The sequence below is a fragment of the Trachypithecus francoisi genome, unplaced genomic scaffold (genome assembly GCF_009764315.1).
Source record: "Trachypithecus francoisi isolate TF-2019V2 unplaced genomic scaffold, Tfra_2.0 Lachesis_group4, whole genome shotgun sequence".
Lineage (NCBI taxonomy): Eukaryota > Metazoa > Chordata > Mammalia > Primates > Cercopithecidae > Trachypithecus > Trachypithecus francoisi.
The window spans coordinates 133,430,769-133,456,688 of record NW_022681469.1 but is presented as its reverse complement, the minus strand read 5'-3'; the positions used below and the strand labels follow the sequence as shown (position 1 = coordinate 133,456,688).

The window sequence follows — 25,920 nt, the reverse complement described above, 5'->3', positions numbered from 1 at the left end:
AAAAATTGGAAGATTTAGTTGCAGAGTGCACTCTAGGTGGTGGCTGGAAATGAATGGTGTGGAAAGGCAGGTCAGAGCTGGGTGAGAGGCTCAGTAAAGAAGGCTGGACCCAATTCATGCCATAGAATGAAGATGTGGATTTTCATTCCTATGTACAATGTAGCCCAACCTTGTATTTGTTTTCCCAACATCATCCTTTCTACGCTGACACTGCTCAGGGGTGCAGCCAAGTGTAGATAAATTTAAGTTTGGTTACCCAATGACAAAACCACAGAGGGAACAGTAATAACATCTGGGACATCTAAGGGGCGATACAGCTATAAATTCAGTGAAGAAAGTCAAAACTGTCACATTATATGAAAGGGATGGTCATTGCCACTGGCTTAAAAGAGAGTTTGTCTCTTCTACTTAACATTAACACAAACGTGTACATTAATTCAATCTGAAAGTATGATTTAATATTTTTTAATATCACAATATATTTATTGACATTGATCGACACATGTTAAATGAGTGGTTTTAGAAGTGCCAATGATTTCTAAGAAATGAGCATAGGGCATGAATATGTAATTAAAAATGTGTGGGGTTGCCATGGCAACAACAACAATAACAGAAAGATGTTCCTTTACTGATCCTGACAACTTTAGTGTATATAAGAGGAAGTAGGTTTTACGGATCTCAACCAAAATGTGTAAATATCCCCAACAAAGGTTATAACATGTTTCCTACCAATTATGGTTCCAAATGTCAATTTAAGCTACTTAAATATTCACAGCATGTTCAAACCCTTGGAAGTGTGGCACTAATAGATTTTTTTGAGGTTGCCATCTTATTTTTGGTTTGTTCTTTTTGAAAAATATATGAAAAGGGTTCATTCTTGAAGATTTGAAAATTCCAGTTAAACATTGGCTATGACAATTCCTTAAGGAATGAGGACTCCATGGATTTCTAGTTGAAGACATGTTCCCATACCTAACACATAACTAACTTTTTGAGAGAAGCGCTTCCGTTTAGGGACAAAAAAGAGCTCTCTGCTGGGACAGAGAAGACCCACAATCTAGTCAAATCCTTTGCTTCCGGGGCAAAGGTTATTCTCTCCACGTCTAGCTTGAGTTTTGGCTTTCATGGAGAAGCTACGTTGAGAAAACAGATCTTAACGTTCAGAGCCCCTGCTGATCGTTAATCTCCGATCCACACTCCCAAGAGAACTCCCATCAGAATAAGTCACTTCTCAGACCTTGGAAAGATATGCATTGGGCTAAGAAGTGAGGGGAACGGGCTCTCATTATTAAACACCACCCTGTGCAGGCATCTTATTTGCCTTCCTTTACATAATCTTCAACATCCCACCAGATAGGTATTTTAACACTCACGTTTCAGAAGAGGAAACAGAGGCATAAGCTCATAGCCTTGTGCCTAGGTCAAGGGTGGTGATTCGAACGCAGGTTACCACCCTTCTGCAGTACCATTTTTCTAAAATTGTCACATGACTTCAATGGAATGTTTCTCTCTCTCTGAAATTTTCTGTAGTTCACCCTGATTTGGTCACAAAAGCATCCTATGAAAGATCTCTGGGCATTTAACTAGAAGCAAATGCTCTGTTCCCAACATGGGCAACAGTATGGTCAAGGCAGAGAGATAGAAGTGCTTGGCCTGGAGCTGGCAAATTCCCTTGGAGGGAGGGAGGAATAGCTGACGCCCCTGGGAGGAACTCCACCCAAAGGCAGACTGCCCCCAGGGTATCTGACCACACTGCGAGGGAGAGGCATTTGCTGCTGCCCACAGACATCTGGCTTCATAGCACTTCTCAAGGCCAACATTATTTTTAAAAATGCTATTATTTGAAAGAATCACACCTTCCAACATTTTAAATTCAGAGAAGAGTGAGATGTGTAACTGCCCTGTTCCATCCTTGCTCACCACCTCACTTATGTACTCTCCAGAATGAAGAGAGTGAACTATTGTTCCCTCTAGAACCTGCTTACAATCCATTTATGAGTCTGAATTCTTTCCTGAATGGACTTGAAGAGAAAGCAGAGACTGAAGAAGGAAGGGGTGTTGCCATTAGGAAGCAAAGATCCCCAGAACCTTTCTTTGATCAGGAGGACCCTTGGGGGGCTGATGTTTCCTTATGGAGAAGAGTGGCTACTTCCAAAGGCCACAATTTTGGTTTTATGGTATCTGCTGCCCAAAATTAATCAGATTCTTTCTAGACATAGCAAGTACGTTTTCAACTCTTAACAAGTGTGATATTCATTGAGCTCCGGTTACATTCCAGGTACTCTATAGGCTTTTACACGTGTCATTTCACTTCAAGCTCAAGATTGTCCTGTAGCATATCAGCAATACTTCCATGCAGAGATGGGGAAGCTGAAGTGTCAACATGTTATTACTTTACCCAGCCAGTGAACAAGTGGCAGAGCCGGACTCAAGCCCACATGACCTGACTCCAGAGCCTTGAAGCACTACTTTATAGTGTAAGACAATGACCAGGTGCGGTAGCTCATACCTGTAATCCCAACAGTTTGAGAGACCAAGGTGGGAGGATAGCTTGAGGCCAGGAGTTCAAGACCAGCCTAAGCAACAAAGTGAGACCTGTCTCTTGCAAGTTGAAAAAAAAAAAATTAGCTGAGTGTGATGGTGCACGCCTGTAGTCCCAGCTACTCAGGAGGCTGAGGCGGGAGGATCACTTGAGCCCAGGAGGTTGAGGCTGCAGCCATGATCATACCACCGTACTCCAGCCTGGGTGACAGAGCAAGATCTTGTCTCAAAAAAAAAAATTTTTTAAATAAAATAAAATAAAAGGAATTGGTCCCCAATAGAACATATGTAAAAACATAAGTAAATAAAAATAAAAAAATAAAAAATATGTAAGACAAACAAGAATTTTGGGAGGAGAATGAAGGCACAAAAGAAAAGGAGGAAGAAATAATCTAATTCATCCTCCCTTTGGACATGATTAAGAGACAATCTCTAAAGAAGAGCAATTGTGTTCCACGGCATATGCACCACACTCTGTGATAAAAACATTGCGAATGTCATTTGTCACAAACCACTTAATGCTCCTTTCTTCTTCCCTACATTTTGGAGATAATAGTTTTTTTCTCAAATGTTGAGGCTTCTAACCAACAAACAACTTTTGAAAAGCGTGGTTTTGAAGACTTAAAATTGCCTAAAAAGGTACCAGAAATGATCAAGTAAAATAGAATGTCAATGTGTGATGTTGATTGTGGGCCATTTCAGGGTGGGGTCCTCATGTCTTGTTCAGTTTTGCATCTTCAGTATCCCTCACAGTGGGCAAGCTAGGTGATCAATTCTATCTGGTGTCTTCTCTACTGAGTCCTCAGGAGAGAGCACCGCCCCTGCCACAGAGCAGGTGCTCAATAAGCGTTTATTGAATGGATTAATTCACTGTTCCATGTTGAATGCATAAACTGTATTGAATAGAAAAAACTCATACAATAAATAGGGCAAATTATGGGTTTTCACTTCTACTCTACACTGTAACTGCACGGTATATAGGTACCCCTCCTTTGTTTTGAAAGTGGCGCAAAAGTAAGAAATCCAGTTTCAAAACACTTCACAGCAAAGGAGAAAAATATAAGAAGTGGAGACAACAGAGACTTGATGAAAATTCCTAGGAAAAGTAATTTCAAAGATTCAATATAGAAATGATCCCAGGATATCATGGTTTTATTTTCATCAATTGTTTTATTTTGAGAGGAAAAGATTGTTCTTCTAACTTCTATAAACATGCCCCCACCAAAACGGAATGTTTCTTTGTGTGGCTTTGTGACTGTCAGAGAACAAAGAAGGAAATGTGATGAATTTTGACAGAGAATAATAATAATAATAAAAACCCTTTTATTTATTCTTTAGTATCCTCTCTGGAAAAGGGCATATATACTAAGAATGGCATAAAATGACAAATATAATGACACTGTAATTTTAAAGAGTGCAAAATGTTAAAAACTTGATAACCATTGTAAAACAGCTTCATAATTAAATTTATATTGAAAATGCCATCACGTTTTATCTATATATTAAAGATATGAAATCAATTTTTGAAGTATTTTTAAAAAATTTCACATATATATTTGTTTCACCTGATACGCACAGTTGTGCTATTTTGCTTTTACATTGTCTGAAGTATTTCATTATATAATGAAATAATATTTTATTGCTAATTTCATATATTGTTAAACTAAAAGCTTTACATTATTTTTATGTTCACTTGCTAAATGTTCAGACACAGCCACATTAAAACAAACCCTTTCAGCTTTCAGCTATCTATTTTTAAATTTTAAGTCATTTTTTTTTTCTAGGCTGCAAAAGTGTATTACCAAATAAACTGACACGACATCTCAGCAACTAACATAAACGTGCAATTTTAATGCCTTCTAATCACACAAATCAATATGAGATTTTTGTACTTGTGCATGACCTTCTTCAAATTATCCCCCCATTTTGGCTGAATCAGAACGAGTGTGGGCTATTTGATAAAAAACCCTAAGTGTGTGAAATAAGAGCCCTCGCTTCTTCTGCCAGACTCCTCTTGACAGAAAGATGATGGAAGCATCACATCCCTGGGAGAGTAAATGCAAACTGACAAGAGATGAGCCTTTAGATGTTGAATATAATCTTGAATTGTGCTTGAAGTGTCTTATTATCTTGTCTTTTGATGTCTGAAGGGGTGGCTCATTGTTAGAAAAAGGAAAACCCTCGCGCATCTTTGCCATCTTTAAAAATTGTTTGGCCTTTAACAACTGCTTTTCCAACTAATGTCCATTTCTCCTGACAATAAATATGGCAGGTCGTCGGCAAGTGACAAACAATTTACTTTACATGCCACACTTTTATGGGTTTTGAGAGCTCATGTGGAAGTATTTTAAAAAGCCCATAGAAATTAGCAGTATTACAAATGTTAAGAGGACTGAGATCTCCATGCAGATACTGATGTGAAGTTACTCATTGTGGTTATTTCCTGCTGTTTCTGGTTCTATATCTCACTGGTGCCAGATTCAAAATTCAAGTTCTTTATTTATCATTGACTAAAAATAGCCAGAGAAAATGAAAGAGCAGCAATCAGTTCTGACAGATTCCATAAAGGAGATGCACAAATACAGATTTCCGACACACACTGCAATATTCAGAAAGGTGTATTTAAAAATGCTTATTTCTAAGTAGGAGATCAAGATCAACAATGGGCTTGCTGCATTTTGCCTTTTATTTTTAAGAATCTTCAGCACGTTTTAATTTTCACTGCCACTTTGGGTACCCCTTACCCTTTGCATCTACCATTTGTTTTGTGGTTTTTGTTTTAACTTAAAAGTTTAATGATGTTCCTGGTCAATAGGATTTCTTAGCAGCTAAATCACAGTCCTGCTAGCTTTCTGTCACCCAGCCAGATTTTGTGAAAGCTTTCAAGATCTTTTCTCAGACCTCCGTCACTCTAAGAATCCATAAGAATTCTCAAAAGGACCATAAACCGTTACAGGGTTCAGGTTATTGTATCATTATAAAAACATATTGATACACTACAGATGACAAGACGAGTAGCCACCATTCTAAGCTACTGCAACCACCTCCATGCCATCAGCAATCTCCAAGGTGACCAGTTCTTTCTTTGTAAGCAGGCAGCTGTAGATATTAATTCCTTTTAAAACATGAGGCATAATTTTTAACACTTTTCTGATGGCCTACAGATTCCAGTTGGCTTATTAGAAAATTGCTATGAATATAGGATGCAATTAATGGGAGAAGTAAAGATTCAAACTAGAGCAAAGAAATAGACTAGTCTACCTGAAAATTTGAGCAATTTCTTGGGTAAAGCTTAAGACTAAAACCTGCCTTCATCTTAGGAATCAGAATAAAATGAGCCAATCAACACTTAAAACGGTGACATATGTTCCTCCCAAAAGTTTGTGAAAGTTTTCCCTCATAATCGAGAGGATCCTTGTTCTGGATATTTACGCATTCGTAGATTATAGAACAGTGTATGGATTTAATTAAATGGATCCATTGAAATAGGAGTTTGATGCAATATTTCTTGTATGCTTCTCCTTTTGCAAATAGCATGCGTCCTTTCTGACACATTTCTATCTTGCAATATTTTGGGAAATGAAGTAAGTATATTGAAGAAAAGGCCAGTTTTGATGAAGTGCATTTCACTCCCCACATTACTTCCATGTGTATACATTTTTAAATATAGGAACATGTGGGTTTCCATTCGACTTTTTATTCTCCTTTACCCTGGGTCGATTTGAGCAAAAAGTCATGTACAAGAATTTTTCATGCTTTTAAAACAGCTTCAAATATTTGCAGTTTTAAATTATATTAACCCCTTAGCTTCTCTTCTGCTTTGACAGTGATGATTCCCTCCTGTAGGAAGTCACCCTAAATCAATAATTTTCAAAAATAAATGTTGCCATATTGGTATTAAAAGACAAATAACCACATATGTGGTCATCAAGAACTGCAAAAGGAGATTAATCATACCACATTACTTTAATAGTAAATGTTTAAAATATGATTTCTTTATTATGCACCAATCACACACTCTACCTTGATATATAGGCACATAGAATCCGTAAAGGAATGTGTAACAAAAATTGTGCTTGATAACTATTGAATAAATGCCTTTGACTTAAAAAAAGAAAAGGATAAATGTTTATATTGTGATATATGTCTATCCCAGAAATAGACAAGTATTTAGGTTCCCAATATTTTAGATCCCAGAGTCTTCCCTAGCTTAGGTAAGTTGGTATGCTTTAAAACTACATATATTTTCTACAAGTCAAGTTGTCCAAAAACCCCAGATTTCTTTACTCAATTAAACTGCACAAATCCTGAGGAATCTTCTTGTCTCTTCTGCTCAGTAAACAGCAGCATCGAAGAAGACACTGGAACTTGGATTCTAGCCCAAGTATAGCTGAAGCAATACTACAATATAATTAGTTTCCCTTTTTTGGTAAGCTATTAATTTTCATACATTTATCAGGGAACTGTTTATTAAATATACAGGAGAAATGCATTTAAATGTTGGATGGATAGCATGAACTAAAAGAAAGCTTATTATTATAAATGAGACTTTGTTAGTTTTACAATAGAGAAAATACATACATACTACAGATTCAGTAAGACAATTTGAAGCATTGTATGTGTATGAAGAAAATACGGAGAAAAGCAGACCATAGACACACACAAATATTTTATACAGATAGCATTACACTTCTTTCACTGTGCACTCACGGTGCCTAAGAAAGAAAATAGAGGGAAACAAAAATAAAGTATGGAAGTGGCAAGAAAATGGATAAATTTGCATTGCTATTTTAAAACACTGTGTTAATATCAGTCTTTAAATATGAATTCCTTGGCTTTCACAAACTTCTGTCATAATTATGCTTTTATTCTCATTAATAGGATGAAATTAAAGAAATACAAAATATTTGGAAGGTACATCAGGGCAATCCCAAGAAACACTAATTATTTTAGAGGAAAAGATGAAACACTAAGAAAACTACTTAATGCCAAACAATATGTGGCAGGATACACATATTCATTAAATTGTGAAACTGTTTCATGTTGGCTATCATTGGGACATCATAAGTATCCTAAAAATACCTTCATATTCTACTTCATTCATGAGCTAAACTGACAGGTTTTATTTTGGTTATTTACTAAGAACATTTTTAACCATCTAAGTGAATGCAAATTTCATTATACAGTCCCATTTTCAAATGGTCTTTTGTACAGCAAATCTCTTAAGCATTTAGTTCATATATAATTATATTATTTAGTTTCTCTAATTATAATCTGATCATTTTTCCTTATATTTTCAAATAGTTTTAATGGCAGTGTGGTCCTCCAATAATTAGTCACTTGCTTAGACTATTAGTTATGTTGTTCCAGGTAGCTAATTTTTTAATTTAGAAAAAATCACAATATATTCTTGTTACATATAAGACCTTAAAATCACTTAAGAAGGAAAAACTGTAAGAGAAGTTTGGGCATGGATTTTCTTTTCCATTCTCAAATAAAATATAGACATTCATATAACATACTAGGAAATTTTTTAAAGTAGAAGCTAATTATTAAGAAGCAATCTCAGGGGGTAGGCATCTTGATTAGGTAGTTTAAAAAAAATTACCTTGGAATATTTCTAAAACAAAGTTAATTTCCATTTCTCTGCAAATGACAAACTTTCTTTAGCCTCAAGAGATCCAATGTTATTCTTTCTGACCTCTGCATTCATACTAAAAGGGCTTAATCCATTTTTGATAGCTCATAAAGTGTCACAGCATAGACTAGGAGATGTCTCCAAGCAAGTCCACACTTGTTTCATTTTTATGAAATCTGACTTTGACAATCAGGAGGTGAAAGTTTACATTGAAAAGATTAAGAATCAGATCAACATGTTTAAAAATCGACCTCATCAGTAGCCCCCATATTGCCAAAGCACAGATACTCCTTTATGAATAAATATTACTTGAAGGTATTCCCAAAGAAAAGTCCAGTGTTGATAGATTTAGAAGCTCATTCAGAGTCATAGCATGACAAAGTATATGTTCAACTGCAAAATACCATATAAAAAATTAAAACAAATTATGCTCACTTGTTTCTCTCTCAAAGAAAAGACATTTGAAATTTAAAAAGATAAACATTTAAAAAGTAAGACTGAAATGGCATGAATAAAAGAAAAGCTGAACAAAAACGCCAGCTAAGTACAGAACCCAGGAAGACAACAAACAAGAAAATTCCAGAGCCAGGCTGATATTAAAGAGAAACCCATCGGCTGGAGAATGGCAACTGTTACTATGAGCTTTCTCTAGCTACCTCTGCCTTTGGATATTTTTTAAAAATTTATTAACCTGACAGCAGGAAACTTTATACAGATTGCCCCCTGACAGGGTGCCAGTTTGGTATAAACACTTTGCTATCTTTTTCTTTAGCATAAAAAATCAAGAAACATGTTAAGTGGAGCCAGGTGCATATTTGGGCAAATGTGCCTGCTTCTCCGATTGCCTCTGCATTCCCAGGGAAGGCCTGAATAATCAGGGCAGCCCAAGAGCAGAACTGAACCTTCTACTCTTCCTCTTCACATTTACTTTCTTTTTAATGTGTGAATGTCTGATGTATTATTAATCCCCAAATATAAACCAGCAAGGTCGTCAATCAAAGAAAGTGCCAATTCTCTCACAAATTAACTGTTGACTGTCTCATAACAAACAAGGTCCACTTGAAACGGTCAAGTGAAATCTCAACGTTGAAGTGGGAGAAAAACGTATTTGGTCAATTCTTGAGAACGGGAATGCTAGCTGTATAATTAAAGCAGGTAATTAAGAGCGAGAGCAATCTTCTTAAGGGCTGAGCCTTGGGAGCTTGAATCTGAAATGCACCTCTATTTATTAATTATGACATAAACTGGGCTGGGTGAACTACAAAAACACTGTAATGCCATGTAACCTTTAAGTCAGAAACATCCAAGACATTCAAGAGATGAAAATGGGATCATTTAAAGGAGTGATGATCACAGATTAATCTCATTTCTAATACCTTATTTCCTGTTGTTTTTAGGACAATTTAATGACAACAACAAAATACAAGAATCACAGTAATCAAAATAAAAGGGGAGAAAAAAGTAAAACTGTATCAGTATTTTGACTTGCTAATGTGCTCCCATGGAGTATCCTTGGACACTGCAATATTGAACTTCCTGCTTTAAACAGAGGTCTGACCTGAGCACCCCAGGCATAGCGAAGAGCTAGCAAAGACAGGCAAGAGGAAGGTTCCCACTGACGATTCTGGCACATATTGTGCACTGTCCCCCACTGAAGTTCACTTAGAAATGAGCAGCTCCACAGAAAAATATGGTGAAAAATTTGAACACCAGTGCCTCTCTATATGGATTTATTTTCATTTCAAAGCTTACACATTCATGTTATTTAAAGTGGATTTATTTATCAATGGAGCATTACAGTGTTTTTCTGGGAGGAAAATCTAAACTAAAATTGCCCAAAGGCACACAGCCTCTCACTGATTTTTTTAAAAATACCCCTGTGCATTAGACTTTCTTAAATGTAAGAAGTGTATCCAAATATGCATTTTTTTTTTCACTCAAGTAGGCAGCAGCATGACAAGGGCTTGTTTGACTATTAAACCATAACTGATTTTTGACAAATACCTTGTGCATCTCACTTACGTCCACAAATACAGGTTTCTACAGATTTCTTTTAAATAACTGTTTTTGCATAAATCTATTACTCAAATTATTTAGTTGATTTAAAAAATATACTTTTAATATTTCTTTAGCAAAACTTTCTTTGGTGAAAAGGGGTATAAATTTTCAATTGATATAATATAGAAACTTCTAAAAATATAGAAGCATGATACATATTTTAAATAAATATATTTCTCTAGGGAATTTACCTCATCACCTCCTAACTAAATCTCTCTTGGGTTTAAGCTCTTGGTACTGATTACTGGCTCCAGAATAGTTAATCAGAATATTATAAATACCCAAGGTACTGAAGCCTGGAGAGAGACGTTTAAACAAAGTAATGAAGACAGTGATCCCATAATGAAGGCCTCCACTGATAACACGGGCGCAAGGCAGCAACATCCCCAAGTGCAGTCCCCATAATGCCCTGCAATGACCTCCACGCTGACCTGCAGAGACCACTGTCTCAAGGGGTGACAGACAATTTAGTCCTTTATCCTTTTGTCATTGAAAGCGACTCCACTGCCATAAATTCTAATCAAGTCAAACTGGATGGCAATTTGAAAGAAAAAAATCTTATAATGCATGTTTCTGTGAGAAAGATCACAGAAAGGAAAAGAAATACACAATATAGCACATTCTATAGCATGGAGGAATCCCTGAGCCAACTTTAAGGCCTTTTCCAACAGCTCACAGATAAATGGCATTGAAAATACCCACTCTTAAAAGTATCATTGCATGCAATTTCTTTTATCCTAGAAAAGCACAATATCAGAAGAGAAAATCAACCACAAACTTGTTACTTTGGATGCAATGCTTATACAAGGTTTTGTAGTTCCATCTCAGCTCAAGACTCTTAACTGTGTGCCCAATTCATGCACAGTGTAGTACAACTGAGAAGCCAGCCACCGAGACTAACGCAGCCACCCAAGATAGCTGGGACTCAAAGGAAAGAAATCATGAGGTTTAACTTCAAACAATAAACATGTTCCCAGGAGAAACACTGTTAATAAATCATCTTTCAAATCTCAAATATATAGGGGAGAAAGTATTTAGGGCATGTTTTATGAGATCTCACTTCTTCGGCTGAGAGTGCATGGGAAAACTTTAGTGTACATATTTTTTCCAAGGATATATATTACTTTTATCCTTTCCGCCGTCATTTTCCCTACCAAGTTGTTGATGCTACCATTTGAATTTTAGCATCCAACTTGGCTGAATGTGGAACACTGAATTCTTGATGGGCATAACTAAAAGCGAAGCACCACATTGACACGAGTACTATAAATGTCACTAGAGAAACACAGCAACCTCTTCCCTTTAAGATGGTTTGCCAAAGGCCAGTTTTGAGAATAGTTGCCAATATGTACATCACTTGTCACATATTAAATGACTGGCTCTATGTAGCATCACTCATCTGATCACACAGCTGAAGCTCTGTGAGACACAGCTCCAGATTCTCTGATAATCCCCCACCCCCAACCACATGCAAACCTGTTTTCCTCTATACTGTTTCTTACGGCTCAGAGCTTAGCATAATACAGTCATGAACTGAAAAAGGAGATAGTTATCCTACAGGCTTTAGAAGAATAAATAATGCACCACTTAATGATATCACAGAGAACTACCTAACCACATGTTTCTCAATGAAATGTGGATTCATCTCTCCTAAGTGTACTTTAGTTTCCATGGCTGTTCAAGTTAAGCAAAACGTTACCACTGATGTAATTACTTTATAAAACACAAGGGCCCTTTTCTGAACTTTCTACTTAGGCTGGCATATGGCTTCTCCTTTCTCCTTCTGGTATTCTGAGTTGCTCAGAGCACTGAAACATTCTGCACAGTATGTTTCCCTTTGGATGCTGTTAAGTGCAGAGGTGCAATTTAAGGAGAGGCATAAAAGGCCCAATGGTTCCTGGAATTTCCTTTGTTTATCCATAGAGGGCATCAGTATTAGCCTTTCTCCTGCAGTTTTGGGCTGAAGGTACCATACTGTGAGGGAAACAGACTTGTCCTCTGGACTGCTAATTTGAACAGTACACAGATGGGGGAAGAGGCTTCAAAGAAATCCATTTATAGTGAAATTTCAGGTACAATAAAAAAACCTGAGCTCTGCTTGTCTCCTGTTGTTGGTTATGCCTCTCCATGAAACTAAACATATCAAGATGCACATGATTTGTCATAATCTTGCCATCTCATTAGAGAAGCCCAATTTTCAATACTATAGTGTATATACAGAAGAATGACAGTTTGAGAGAGAGAGTATATTAGAAAATTATTGTTTAGATAAAAACACAGATGCTGTCAACTATTCAGGAAGAACACAATTCTTCATTACCAAGTAGAGGGTATAATCAAGACTACATCTAAAAACAAAAAACAGACTTGAACATATGCATATCAAAGAAAATCATGGTTCCTTAAATTGTGCTGCCAAAGTTGCTAAAAATTCTGGGACAGAATTATTCTGGAAAGTTTTAGTCAGTTACGTAAACTTGAATTGCTATGGCCAAGTCCTGGTAATATTAAAAAGTAAGAGCATAACAGGCCCCTGCGAAGGAAACCTTATGAGACTGTTAGGGTGCTTCCTCCTGACCCTTTCTATTCTTTCTTTCCCATATTGTCTCCAATTTTTTCTCAAGTTCTCAAAACTGTTAATCTACTGATTTCTTCTTGACCTAATTGGAAACTGGGAAATACTCGCATTGTGTTTGAAAAACAGTCTAGAGACCAAAGACAATTAAGTGAATTCAAAAGGAATGTAAGATGTAGATTTTGCTGTGTTCTCTCACACAAACTCAGAAGTTGAGAATTTCAAAATGAAAAGCGGATTCCTTCTAAAATCCACTATGATTTTAACATTAAACTACGAATTCTTAGTAAATGGCACCTCACAAAAATATTACTTTTGAATTAAACTTTTAATTCAAATCTCTTTGACCCTCTTGGAATTTTTGAAGCTTTTTTCTCTACACTTGCAAATCAGTAAGACATAGCATAACAAATCTATAACAGTGTTCAACACTGGGAACCCTAAACAAATGAAAAAATCAATCACCCCTCTTTTGGATTACTTGAAAGAAAACAAGTTGGAGCTCCAAGCTCAAGTCTACAAAATCCATTTACTTTTATTTTAAATGCATGCAAAGTTTGGGAACAAAAATGTATTATCTGTAGCTTGTTGAACTCAAATTGATTACTTTTTAAAAGTCAAAGTGCTTACTTAGCATACTCAACATCAGAGGGGTATGGGCATGGCTTTTACCTTTCTGTAATTTATCATTTTATCTGACTTTTCTCACTACCCTCCTACAATTGAAGTGAAGGTTTTAGTGCATAATTCTTCCTATATGGATAAAAATGTACACTGTAAAAATATTTCTTTAGGGTGAAAATGCTAAAACCCGAATGCACGGGTTTGGAAATTCATGTCAGAGGTGGCATTGCTGCTTTTCAAAGAAGAGGGGGGTACCAAAGAATTTCTTGCAATTGGAATCTAGTATATTGTTAAGCATAAAACAGTATTGTACCAAGAGAAAATCTGAAAAGCAGAGTTTCTCTGTGACATCTCTCTAATGTTTGATTGAGTAAGCATTTAAAATTAAGCAAAAGCTTGTCTTTTGAAGCAAGCTAGCCTAGAGTTGCCAAACACTCAAGGCAGCTTGCTTTCTGTCTGTTAAAATAAATAAATAAATAAAGCCTGTGTTTTAAGCCGAATTGCTGATTTTCTTAACAAAGTAGTAGTCTATGTAATGATTTTTTTTTTTTTTTTGAAGTTCAGGTGCTTGACTGTTTCTTACCTGAGACCAAGCAGTACTCTGCCTGATATATATACGTCAGGTTAGTAGTTATACTTATGTCTATGTGTGTGTGCACACACATGCACTTGAAAATAATTAAAAGCAAATGTTTCAGGAGCAATTGTTCTGAAAACCTAACGTCACTCTGAACCCTAAAGTGCTTCTCCAGCAGAGACATCCATTAACATCTATCACTCAGGCACGCGCCTCAACAACCCACTCCCCTTTCTGATTAGAGATCACAGTTGCATGAGTTGGCTTGCAGAGTGTCATCTGTTTGAATGACAGATGTCTTTGCTGGAGTGGCACTCTGCTTGTTCTTGTTTTGTTTATGAAACAAAGATTCCTAAAAGGTCCTGGGCTGCCTCTACTTTTAGTTATGAGGCTATAAACACAATGTTGAAAAGGAGAGGGGTAGAGGAGGGAATCAGAGAACCTGTTTTCTTTCCTCATCACCTTTTTTAAAGAAGAAATATTCATTCTGATTGTGATGACACATGTTATTTCTTAGAGCAATTCCCGTGGCCACCTTTGTTTACCTGGCATAGCAAGACTTGTATTGATATTTTTCAGTTCTCCTCTCCCATCTTTAGACGACAAATAATGTCTTTACTCACCTTACCCTTAACAAAAGGCTGCGAAGCAACCTGAAACCGAGTCGATATTTACTCAATAAATGTTAACCAATTCTCACAATGGAACCGATTTCCTGATCATTATTACCACTTTCTATTTTTTTCCAAATAATTTCCAGCCTGGGGACTTTAGCAATATTTGACAAGTCAAAATGGGCAGTGAATAAGTTCCTTGTTGGCAAAAGTTTGGAGGACATCCTCCTAGCTGGCTGGAATCAGCTTCGGTGGCTTAGCACCTCTAAGATGCTCCTTTTTAGTACTTACGAGAAAACTGAATGAACAACAGAAAAAAAGGGGGGGTTGGGGGGGTTGGATTGCTCTTCCGGACAACATGGTAGTACTGAAATGAAATGCCTAGACAGACTTACCGAAGAGCTTGCTGGGAGTGTCCTCGCTGTCATTTGATTCCACAGGCGCAAGCAGGGGCTCATTCAGCTCGCTGTCTGAAGTAGCAGCCTTGTCCTCACCTCTCAACTCCGCATTCATTTCACTCCGCACTGACAGCAAGGGCTTACTGACTTGTCCAGCTATCATTGGATCCTAGGATGGGCGAAAAGAGTGAAGGGGAGGAAAAAAAAAGTGGCAGCTTTAGAGTGCGTGTCCTCTCTCTCCCTCTCCCTCTCTCTTCTCTCTCTCTCTCTTCCACACACACTCTCCCTCTCTCCTCTCTTATCTCTGGCTGCTCCCGCTGTTATTGCTGGCTGCAGTCAAGTGAAGAGCTATTACAGATCCGATGAGTTCTCCATTACTCCCCACCCTATTAAAGCTCAACTAGCATGTGAGAGATTCAGGAGGCTTTGGAGGAAAAAAAAAGAAAAAAAAAAAACTTATTTGAAAGCAACCTAACCAACACAGCTTTAATTGTGGGATATGCTTTTGTGCGAATGGTTTTACACCTTGTTCTGTCTTTAATGCAGTAAGAAAAAAGAAAGTGCTGGGCTTGTACTTCAGCAACATACTAAAAAGGAAGAGCACCCTATGGAGGAACCACGGGCTATTTTAAGAAGCCTTCTCCCCGGGGGAGAAGCAATTAAACCCTATCCCAAGAGCAGAGAAAAAAGATAGGGAGAAAAGAGACCTCAAAAGGCTTTCAATGGAATAAAAGATATTTCTTATGTAAATTCTATAAGCACCCTTAGAAGTTGGCTTCACTGGTCCCAGATTGGGAACCGGAGCTGACCCCAAATCAAATGAACATTTTAAAGCAAATAATACACAACACAATACACGAAAATTGATTTAAATTTTTTTTTAAGGAATTGGGAAAATACTTACAAACTGTGTTCAATAATTCGGATACCTAGGTCATCACACACCCAGAGCATTAAAGAAAAAGAAAACAAAAATCGCCTTCAGAAAAGACAAACTTTTCCCCCTAATTATTTCGATCTGCTTTATCTTCAGCTCATTTAGGAGGGCATTTTAGAATCAGAAATATTTTCCAAGTGTAGTCTTTTATTCCATTTGCAAACTGAGACGCATAATATTGTTTTGGCACAATATCAGATGCAGAAGGAAAGGAAGAGCAAGAAGTGCCCTTTTTGCGAGATCTGGGAGCTATTTATTGCCAAGTTCATGCCTAAATGGTTCCTGAGCAGGAAACAGGTGACCAGCACAGAAGCAGGTGGGGCGGCATGCTCCTGGGTCCCACCATTGCATTGGTTGCGGTATGCCTGTGTGTGTGTGTGTGTGTGTTTTAATGTATTCATGCCTGAAAAGTGAATTTGATATGACACATGATAATCTATGAAAATGTTAATCAATACAAATAGTTTAAGCTGTCATCAAATGCACTTCTTTAGTCAATACTCATACCATTGAAAACAATGTCACTGTCACCAGGGCTTAATTTGCACAGCACTTAAATATTGGACTCTGTGCATCAATGCACTTCTTCTTCAAATACTGTAGGTAAACACATTTTCTCCCTATTTAAGGCTGAAGCACTCAGCACGCATTTAGCTGAGCCGAATCCTCCCTTTTGAATACCTTGATAGGTCCACTGGAGGGCAAAATTAATACTTAATTGAATCTCACAGTCATCAAAATAATCAATACTTTTTTATTATTTATTCTTTACAGTCTGTTGACTGTTTCAAACCTCTGAGGGAATGGTGGAAAGGATTCATGGCTTTGAAACACTGTCATTTAACAAGGTAATTTTCAGTGGGGCATTAGGGGTTGTGAAACATATAATAAAACAAAAATGGTGGCTTATAATAGGAAGAAAGAAAAGAATTATATTTCTGCCATCTAACAAAACAGGATAAATAAAAAAGCAAGTGCAGAGAAAGAGAGAGAGCGAGAAAGGAGGGGGACGAGGGAGAGAGAAAGACTGGCTTTTGAAGGGTTTTATCATATCAAGAGCAGAGCCGAGCTTTCATAATGCTGACATTTCTCATCCTGACAATCCTAAACAAGTGGAAAGGATGAGATCGCAGATATCATCTTTCATCACATTCCCCAGCTTAAGAACCAACATGACAGCTCCTCTCCCCTTTACACTGTTAATTACTAAATAAAATACTACTCTCTGTCAGCACCAGATTATTGCAGATAGCAACTACAAACATTTCTCCATTGTTTTCCCCCCTCAGAAATGGTGATACCTACCTTGAACTCCTTAGAAAAGAAATTAGACTTGTCTCACCATATTGTAAATATTTGAAATATAGTCAATGTAATCAATGCAGTCGATTCACAGTATTGTCAACTTGAATTTGCTAGTGATAGATTTGCATTTTGTTTACTGGGTCTTGTTGCCGGGATTTGGGGCTCTTGAAACTTGGGGGAGATGGAGGAGGCAGGCAGAAGGGAAAGGAGACACACAATTCTCAAAATTTCCCCAGATCTCTTTCCTAAATATCTAAGAAAGCATGCCTGTTCGAGTTCTGATTCAGTTGGTGGGTGGGTGGGTGGGTAGGGAAAGAAACAACGCTCGTTGGTTGACCTCGTGGCGTTCCTAAGTATACTTGTCATGTGATGTCAAGATCCCAGGTTTACATTCTAGTCCACTCTTTTTACTTTATGAAAGGTTGAATCCTCAGTCTCTCTAATCTAAAGGAAGGGGTGTGACCTATACCTTTGAGATACCCAGTCTCTGTTGCTGTACTGTTCATCTGAGCATTTTTTAAGATAACGTTAATGATAAACTTATGTTGAGAATAGCAGTCTTATGATAAGTCAGACATGATTATTAATGTGCCAGTGAATATCTGGGTAAACTTAAGAAAGAATATTCTACTCTTGCTTTATTTGTGAAGGGTCAAACTGAATCCCGAACCACACTGATGAGCTGAAATGCTGCTGCTGAGTTCAAGTGCACTTAAATCTTTAAGATGTTCCGTCTGGCTGATGTGTGCAAAACATGCACTGGCAGATGGTATATGTTCACTGACCATTAGCTCTTCTTCCTTAAATTACTTTTATGTACCTCATACCTGGCTAGGTTCCCAACTAGTGCCTCTCACTGACTTGAGCTTCGAAAATCCAAGAGTTTGTCATTCAAGTACTCATTTGAATTTTTTTGTGTTAAAAACACTTTACGTTTTCCATGATGCAGCCCATATATATATACACACACACCCATACATACATGACATGGTTAAACAGCAAACCCCCAGTGAGGCAGAGAGCAGACAGCTTTTAATCACAGCTGCAGCCACTGGGGGGTCCATTTGAAAATGTGTCACAAGCAGTAACCAGTGAGTACAGACTTATAAGTGATGGGGGAGTGCCTCTTTCAAGTAGCACTCGGCTTGGAAGTCATTCTCTCTCTGCCAAGAGCCACAGCAGTCTGTGAAATCCTTTCTGTTGGAGTAAAGAGAGGATTTTCCAACCTGCACCTATGTAGGTGCTTGTAGAAATGTAACAGACCTGCAACTTCAACCTGTACAAGGATCTCTGCAGCGGTAAACAGGAACAGAAAGAGCTAGTGCAGGTGAGAAGTAAAATAGAGCTGATGAAGACTTCTTACTTGAAATTCTGAAATTGTTACTATCACAGTAGAAGACGTTGAGACTTCTTTGCAATTTGTTTATCATCCCTGACAGAAGAAAGTGACTGGTCCACCGTGGAACAGCATTGCATGTGTGCAAGAATAGGACGTGGCATGTGCCAATACAGGACACTCACAGGGACCATCAGAGACCCAAGAACCAGATGGATAAAAAAGGAGAAGCAGGAGAGGTAGTTTCTATTAGCAAAATCACAATAAAAATTTTCCTCATGTCCTACAAGGAGAGGACTGCAATCATCATTAGAAACTACACAGTGATTATTTGTCTCCTTCAAGCATTATCAAGGAATAAAAATAGGTCCCACTTATTGAATGCCTTTACCAGACAGGCTCCTTAGGTGGATCTAATGTTACCCCAGCTATGCAAGGTATCGGCCCCGTTGTATGGGTAAGAGATGGAGGCTCAGTAGGCTGTTTCTTGCCCCAAAGGCACACAGCTAAGTGGTAAAGCTGCATTTTCAACCCTGGCCGATTCATCTCCAAAAGTCAGCACCTTTTATACCCAGTAGGCAATGAGAAAAAATTCAAGGCTTATGGACTTAGTAACTCATGGGGTATCCCCGATTTTGGATTATGAGCCAGAGCCAGTGGCTATGAAAGGTGTGAAAGCCTGGATACCCTAGTCCCAGACATCATCTTCCCTGTGGAATGTAGGAACAAAACAGTTCTCTGGATGACTTTGCTTGAATGAAATATATGGGGCAAGATGGTATAGTAGACCAGGCTTGCATTCAGCTTCACCCTCTAGATAAACATGGCAAGCCACTTAACCACTTTTTGCCTTGGTTTTCTTGTCTACAAAGTGAAAAGTCTATAATAAAACAATATTTCCCAAAGTGCATTCCACAAAACACTTGCCCCAAAAGACACTCTGCAATGAAAGAGTTCTGCAGTCGTACCCACGTGGAAAACTCAGCAGGGAAGTCTACCAGGAAAGAAGTCCATCTAATTATCTTATCCTAGCATTTCCCAAGATTATCTGACCATGGGAGGTCTTTGCCTTATAACTCTTATATTATCTAATAGATCTGGAAGGGGCAAGGTTAGATCATCTGTAAATTACTGCACTAATTTTTAATGATTCTATAATACTAAGCTCAAACACTTCTACAAGTACCTACTTGTGTAGTGCTTCTCACATTCTAACAACTTTTACCTAATTAATGTTTCTTAGAGTTTATTATGTGTAGTTACCATATATGATATATGATTTACTACGTGCTAACCATATATACTGTCATTATATGCTAATTTCTGATGTACTTTCCTATAATTTTTAAATAGAGATGTCCCAGTGTATTTCTATGATAAAGCCTTGAAAGAGTAGGTACAGGGGACTGTATTAAGGAGGAGAATTCAACTTGGGCTTTGTGTTTTTTTAACCAGGCTGCTAAAAATAATACCACATAAACAAATATGTAATTCAGCTAAAGACCTTCAATAATTTAACCAACAGAGTTTTGATAAGCATAGTCATTCTATTTTATAGTCGGAGAAACTAAAGATGGCGAGATAATTAACTCAGCAAAGCATTCGTGTCCAGTGGCAGCCACGCGATGGAAATACCCACACCTCTCTACACTGAGCTTGAATGAGGTCCAGCATATTTTTACGTACATACAAACTAACAACAAAACAGGCCATCAGAACAGCTTTGAGGAAAATGCAAATAACAAAGGCAGGCTTCAAAAATCCAGGGAAACAATTCATTTGGTTGTGAAGCACTCGAGTATGGTAGTTACACAATACACAACAGATTTATTTCTAGAATTCAATAGAAAAATTACGTTCATTATGAAGAAAAAAATGTATTGGATTTTCCCTCATCTCTAAATGCTACATTTAAACTTAGGAAAGGATAGAAACAAATTACGTACATCCAATTTAAGATGCAAACACATCATCATATTTTATGTTCAGTTTCTCCCATGGAGAAGAGGTAAAAATTGAAATCAAAAAGAATTAAGAGGAAGAAATGAGGCATTGGTAGGTTTGGGGAAAGGGCAACGTCAAGTGTGAATATCGTTAAGAAAATAGTCATGAAGAAAAACAAACTTAGTTTCTTTTATCAATTACCAAATATTATTAATTAGTTTAGCTCTTGATATGATATTTAATGTAAGAGTATTTCTCTCAAAAATTTTAAAACATTTCTAATTTTTCATCATTCACTATTTCCTTACTTTTTCAGTAGTTTTTAAAACAAGAACTTCTATTTGACTTTCTGAAATAAGACCATATTTTATTTTTATAAGTGTTTTTTACTGATGTAAGTGTACATGTTTATTGTAGAACATTTTGAAAATTTGGAAAGATCAAAGAAGGATACTAAAACTATTATAAGTTCACCCACAACTGATTATTTTATTTTAAATGTCACTTTTTGGGCCACAAACAAAAATTATTTTGAAAAAAAAGTGGAAAATCCCGCATTTCTAGCAAATATTCAACAGACAAAAATTTCCATTATAATGCACTTCATTATAAAGCTTATACATGCATACCTTTGATTGTTCCACAGTAGATTTTTTTTCACAGCCAAATATTGATCCCAGCATGCACTTCCTTCCTCAACTCAACATTCCCAGCTGCTATCGCTTTCCCCGTCTCTCCATTTTACAGTTAGTGTGGCTGAAATTTTCTTTAATCCTATCCCAAAATATATAAGATAAGTATTCTGTGACAATCAAGCAGGACATTGAAAATTAAAAATAAATGCTGCATGTAACAGTGGCGTACTAAAGAGGGGACCCCATGGATATTGCCTAATTTAGCGCTAATTACTGGCAGGACCAAGAACTGCTGTCTCTTCTATCTTGATTCCCATACCAATGTGGTTTTCTATACCTCGTGAAGGATATTGTGAGACTCGGCTGAGCCCGTGGCTCACACCTGTAACCCCAGCGCTTTGGAAGGCCAAGGCAGGCTGTTCAGAAGGTCAGGACTGCGAGACCAGCCTGGCAAACACGGTGGAACTAAAAATACAAAAAATTAGCCGGGCATGGTTGCGGGCGTCTGTAATCCCAGCTACTCAGGAGGCTGAGGCAGGAGAATCGCTTGAACCTGGGAGGTGGAGGTTGCAATGAACCGAGATCACGCCACTGCACTCCAGCCTGGGTGACAGGGCGAGACTCCATCTCGAAAAAACAACCAAAAAAAGATACTGTGAGACTCAAGTGAGGCAATGTACAGATAATGTGTATGAATATGTTTGGAAAGATATAAAAGTACTACACAAACAGACTATTTTCTACAATACCGCTTCCCACGTTAGGGGATCTAACTGGGACTTACTTTTCTCTCCACACTCTCCGTTTGGAGCACGAGCCACCAAATCGTTGAAGTTGAAAACTCAAATAGATGCTATAGCGGATGCTGTGGGATGCTGCCCAGATCCTCCCTTTATTTTTTATTTTTTGAGACGGAGTCTCGCTCTGTTGCCAGGCTGGAGTGCAATGGCGCCTTTAGAACCAAGGCACTCATTTCCCAGTAGCCAGGCATGTTGCCCCTCAGTAGCTCACAATAGAGGAGTCCTTTCTCAGGAATTGCTCCTGCCTGAAAGGAGCTGCCTCTCTCAAGGTCCTATCTGTTCCTCTGGGGCAGCCTGGATTTTGCCTTATGGCCTGCAAAGCCTGAAATATTTACCATTTACCTCTTTACAGAAAAAGTTTGCTGACTTGCGAGCTCCGCCCTGGGTTTGATCAGTTGCCTTAACTGATATTCATGCTCTAAGACTAGCATTCAATCAGAAAAGCCACATTCCAGGCGTGGCCACCACAAACATTGTTCACTGACCACCACTCCCTTCCCCTGCATTTTGCTTTTTAGTATCATTTATATCAATTTGGGTAGAATTAGTGCCTTATTGATCAGCATTAATGGAGGTTAGATGGGTTCTCATTTGGTTAAATTAGTCATATTCAAAATATGTGTATTGGCTAAAATATTTTGGAGACCTTCCCCACCTTTGTATGCAAGCAGAGAATATTAATGATCTAGCAAGTGTTGTTGTCTATGCTTATAGATCTTGCTTCTAGAACTTTACCATATCTGCCTTAATGAACCTTCATGCAAGGTATGCTAGATTCATCTAAAATGACAGAGAACTATGACTTCATTAAGCTTTCAGACAAGTCAAGTAAACTATTTGGAAATAATTGGTAATAAAAGCGTGCTTAATAAATATCTGAACGTATGGCAGCTCTTGGTCTGAGAGCTTATTTTCATCATAACCAGAATGCAAGGCTTTGAGGACGACTTAGCAAACCCTCACTCATCTCTAACCATAACGGTAGTTTTGGTGGCCTACCATTATCTACCAAAAAGAACCTAATAGTTGTGCATACAAATGTTGCCCCAGGCCATCTGCTACACAACCCACTGAACCGGGTGATGACCCCCAGTCAGATGAAAGCAGTATTAGAGGCAAACAAGCTCGTTACACAGTGAAATAAGGTCTAGAGCTTCTGTTAAAAGGATGTCCCCGGCAAATTACACTATTTGCTAGTCCCACGAATCCCCAACACTTTATCAAGGGAATATTTGGTTAAGGTGAATGTACAGAATCATCTTGAAAGAAAAAAAATAATACAGCAAATACAAGATTTTCTTTGGTGTAACAGGATGGTATTTCATTACCAACAATGAGTGTGCACATATGGGCAGTTTAAGGGTCTCTTGTCTTTTTGCTGAAAAGAAAATGAGTCTGTAGTATACTTGAGGAAAGGGTTTCACAGATCTGCCCATATTGCATATTTGCAACACATCACAGATGCAATAAAATCATGATACTTGTCTGTTAGCTAATCATATTCTTTTTCAGATAAGTGTCCTCCTCTCCTGTCAGTATCCACATAGGGTCTCTATCCCTTTCCAAGTCCCACCATGAATGCCACGTTCTCTTAACTATGCTTATACTCTAGAGGCTACTCCAATTGATAATGAAAACCGATGCAGCTGTATTTAAATAGAGATAAGCAAATAAGCCAAACCGCTCATCACTGTAAACCTGTTGGTTGAAATAACAACATAACAATCAACCAAACAGGAGTCTGCCAGTCTGGATTTCTACAAAGCATCTAGCACACAGTTGGACACACCTCCTCGGAATCCTCACCTTGAACCTCTACAGCTCCTTTGCCCCTAGGAGGTTAAAATGACTATATGGACAATGCCTCATGTATACTTATCTGGGAAGAAAGGGAGACACTGGTATTGACAACCTAATAGCACCATCAATTCAATTTCTGCTGCCTTTGTGAAAAAGCATCAATAAGAGTTCAATCCAGGATCATCTAGATCTGGTCTTTTGGTAATGGGGTTATACAGCAGTATTGACATTGCATACACATACCCTATATTCATACACTCTTCATAATCTGAGGGCTTCAAATAGCTATCAGGATTTAATCAGAATACAACTCAGATTAAAGTGAATTTACATTTAGCAATTTGAATGTAGAATTGCTTGGGAGTTACAAAGAGAGAATATCTGGTCTCTGTCCTAAAAAGAGCTTACTTTCTAGCATCTTAAAAACTCTAGCAGAGACACTTAATTAATGTGTGTGTGTGTGTGTGTGTGTGTGTGTATCTCAACATTTGCAACCTTTTGCAAAAGTGAGATAGTCAGTTTCCAGAATAGAAAGACCTGTTCTCTAGTCCCAGGGTTTTAAAACTGTGCTCTGAGAAGCCCTGAGGGTTTTAGAGAGGTGCCTCCAGGACCTCAAAGGGAGACAGGGGAAGACCTAAGTGCCCACTCCCAGTTTTTAAGACCATATTGGCTCCTCCTATCTATTTTATATGGAGTCTTTAGTATACTTGAGGAAAGGGTTTCGCAGATCTCCCTATATTGCATATTTGCAATGCATCACAGATGCAATAAAATCATGATACTTTGTCTGTTAGCTAATCATTTTCTTTTTCTTTTTTAAAAATGTAATTTATTTTTATTTTAAGTTCCAGGATACATGTGCAGGACATGCAGGTTTGTTACACAGGTAAACGTATGCCACGATGGTTTGCTGCACCTATCAATGATTTACTTTTCCAAAACACTTAGGCGTTAGACCCTACAGCTGAGATGTTTGAGTCTCTGGCAGGCAGACATGTGTGAAAATTCCCAATACTGGGCACTATGTCTGATACAAAATAGGCTCTCAGTAAGTGTGTTTGACTGATTGATTGATAGGAAGGAAGGAAGGAAGGAAGGAAGGAAGGAAGGAAGGAAATGGAAGGGAGAAAAAGGAAGGAAGGGAGGGAAGGAGAGAGGAAAGGAAAGGAAGGGTAGGGAAGGAAAGGGAAGGGAGAAAGAAAAGGAAAAGAAAGGAAAGGAAAGGAAAGGAAAGGAAAGGAAAAAGGGAAGTTCAGAGCAAGGATTAGCTTTGGTTGATATTTTTAGCATACATTCAGCTGTGTCTGAAACTATATAATAGGAAGCCGAGGCCTCACCCGGCTATCATACCTCTCTGACTCTGCACACACACACACACTGACCCATACGCTGCTTCCAGAAGCAGAAGTGAGCTCAGTTTGTGTGACTGCATTACTTGTTGTAAATAGGACAAGATGGAAGAATGTCATAGCTACACTGGAAAGGAAAAGGAAAGTCTCATTTTGCCCCAGGACTGAAGTTGAATGGGAGAGGAGCGACTACCAAGCTAGTCCAGGGATTAGTGCAACAAACTGAAGGCAGCAGAGCCCCAGGGGGCCCCAGGTGTGCACAGGGACCACACCCCAAGGGCTCGGCCTTTGGGCTCTGTCTCCTCGTCCAGCTGGAAGCATCTTCATGTCACTGAGGGAAGCCGGCCACTGCCAGCACCTCTATAGCACTAACTGTGGTCCCAGCCTCCTCGCGGCCTTCAGGAGCAGTGTCATCAAACACACACAGCGTATTAGAAGTGTGATTTTACTACAAATGTTCTCTTGGTACGATTTTTCTTAGAAGAAATTTATTTAAATGAATTTTACATGAAATATGTGTATACGTCTAATTCTGTCCTTCTGATGACAAAGTTGAGAAGAAAAACTTTTTCTTCAAAAAACATCCAGCTCTTCATGGTTTCAGATTTCCATAAATAAATACAAAAATCCATCCTGCCCCCTGCTGACAGACTAATATTCCTAAAAATCCAGCTCAAAACTTGACAGTTTCCACAGTAGTTTCTGAATTGGGCCAGAATTCCTACCTACGGCTCCAGGCCCTCCCCATTTGGAGCCTGGTCTAGCTTTCTTGGGCTGTGACATTGGGCT

The 25,920-nt window shown here is 38.0% G+C and overlaps 1 protein-coding gene across 3 annotated transcripts in view; it reads right to left on the bottom strand.

Annotated features, from left to right (window-relative positions):
• The window catches only part of POU6F2 (POU class 6 homeobox 2), a 507,860-nt gene that overhangs the window by 388,451 nt on the left and 93,489 nt on the right, over positions 1 to 25,920 (bottom strand). For all 3 annotated transcript variants that reach the window (XM_033193710.1, XM_033193712.1, XM_033193709.1), the window contains one exon: positions 15,023 to 15,194. In XM_033193710.1, the coding sequence (XP_033049601.1) occupies positions 15,023 to 15,194 (172 nt within the window). The remainder of the gene's footprint in view (positions 1 to 15,022; positions 15,195 to 25,920) is intronic.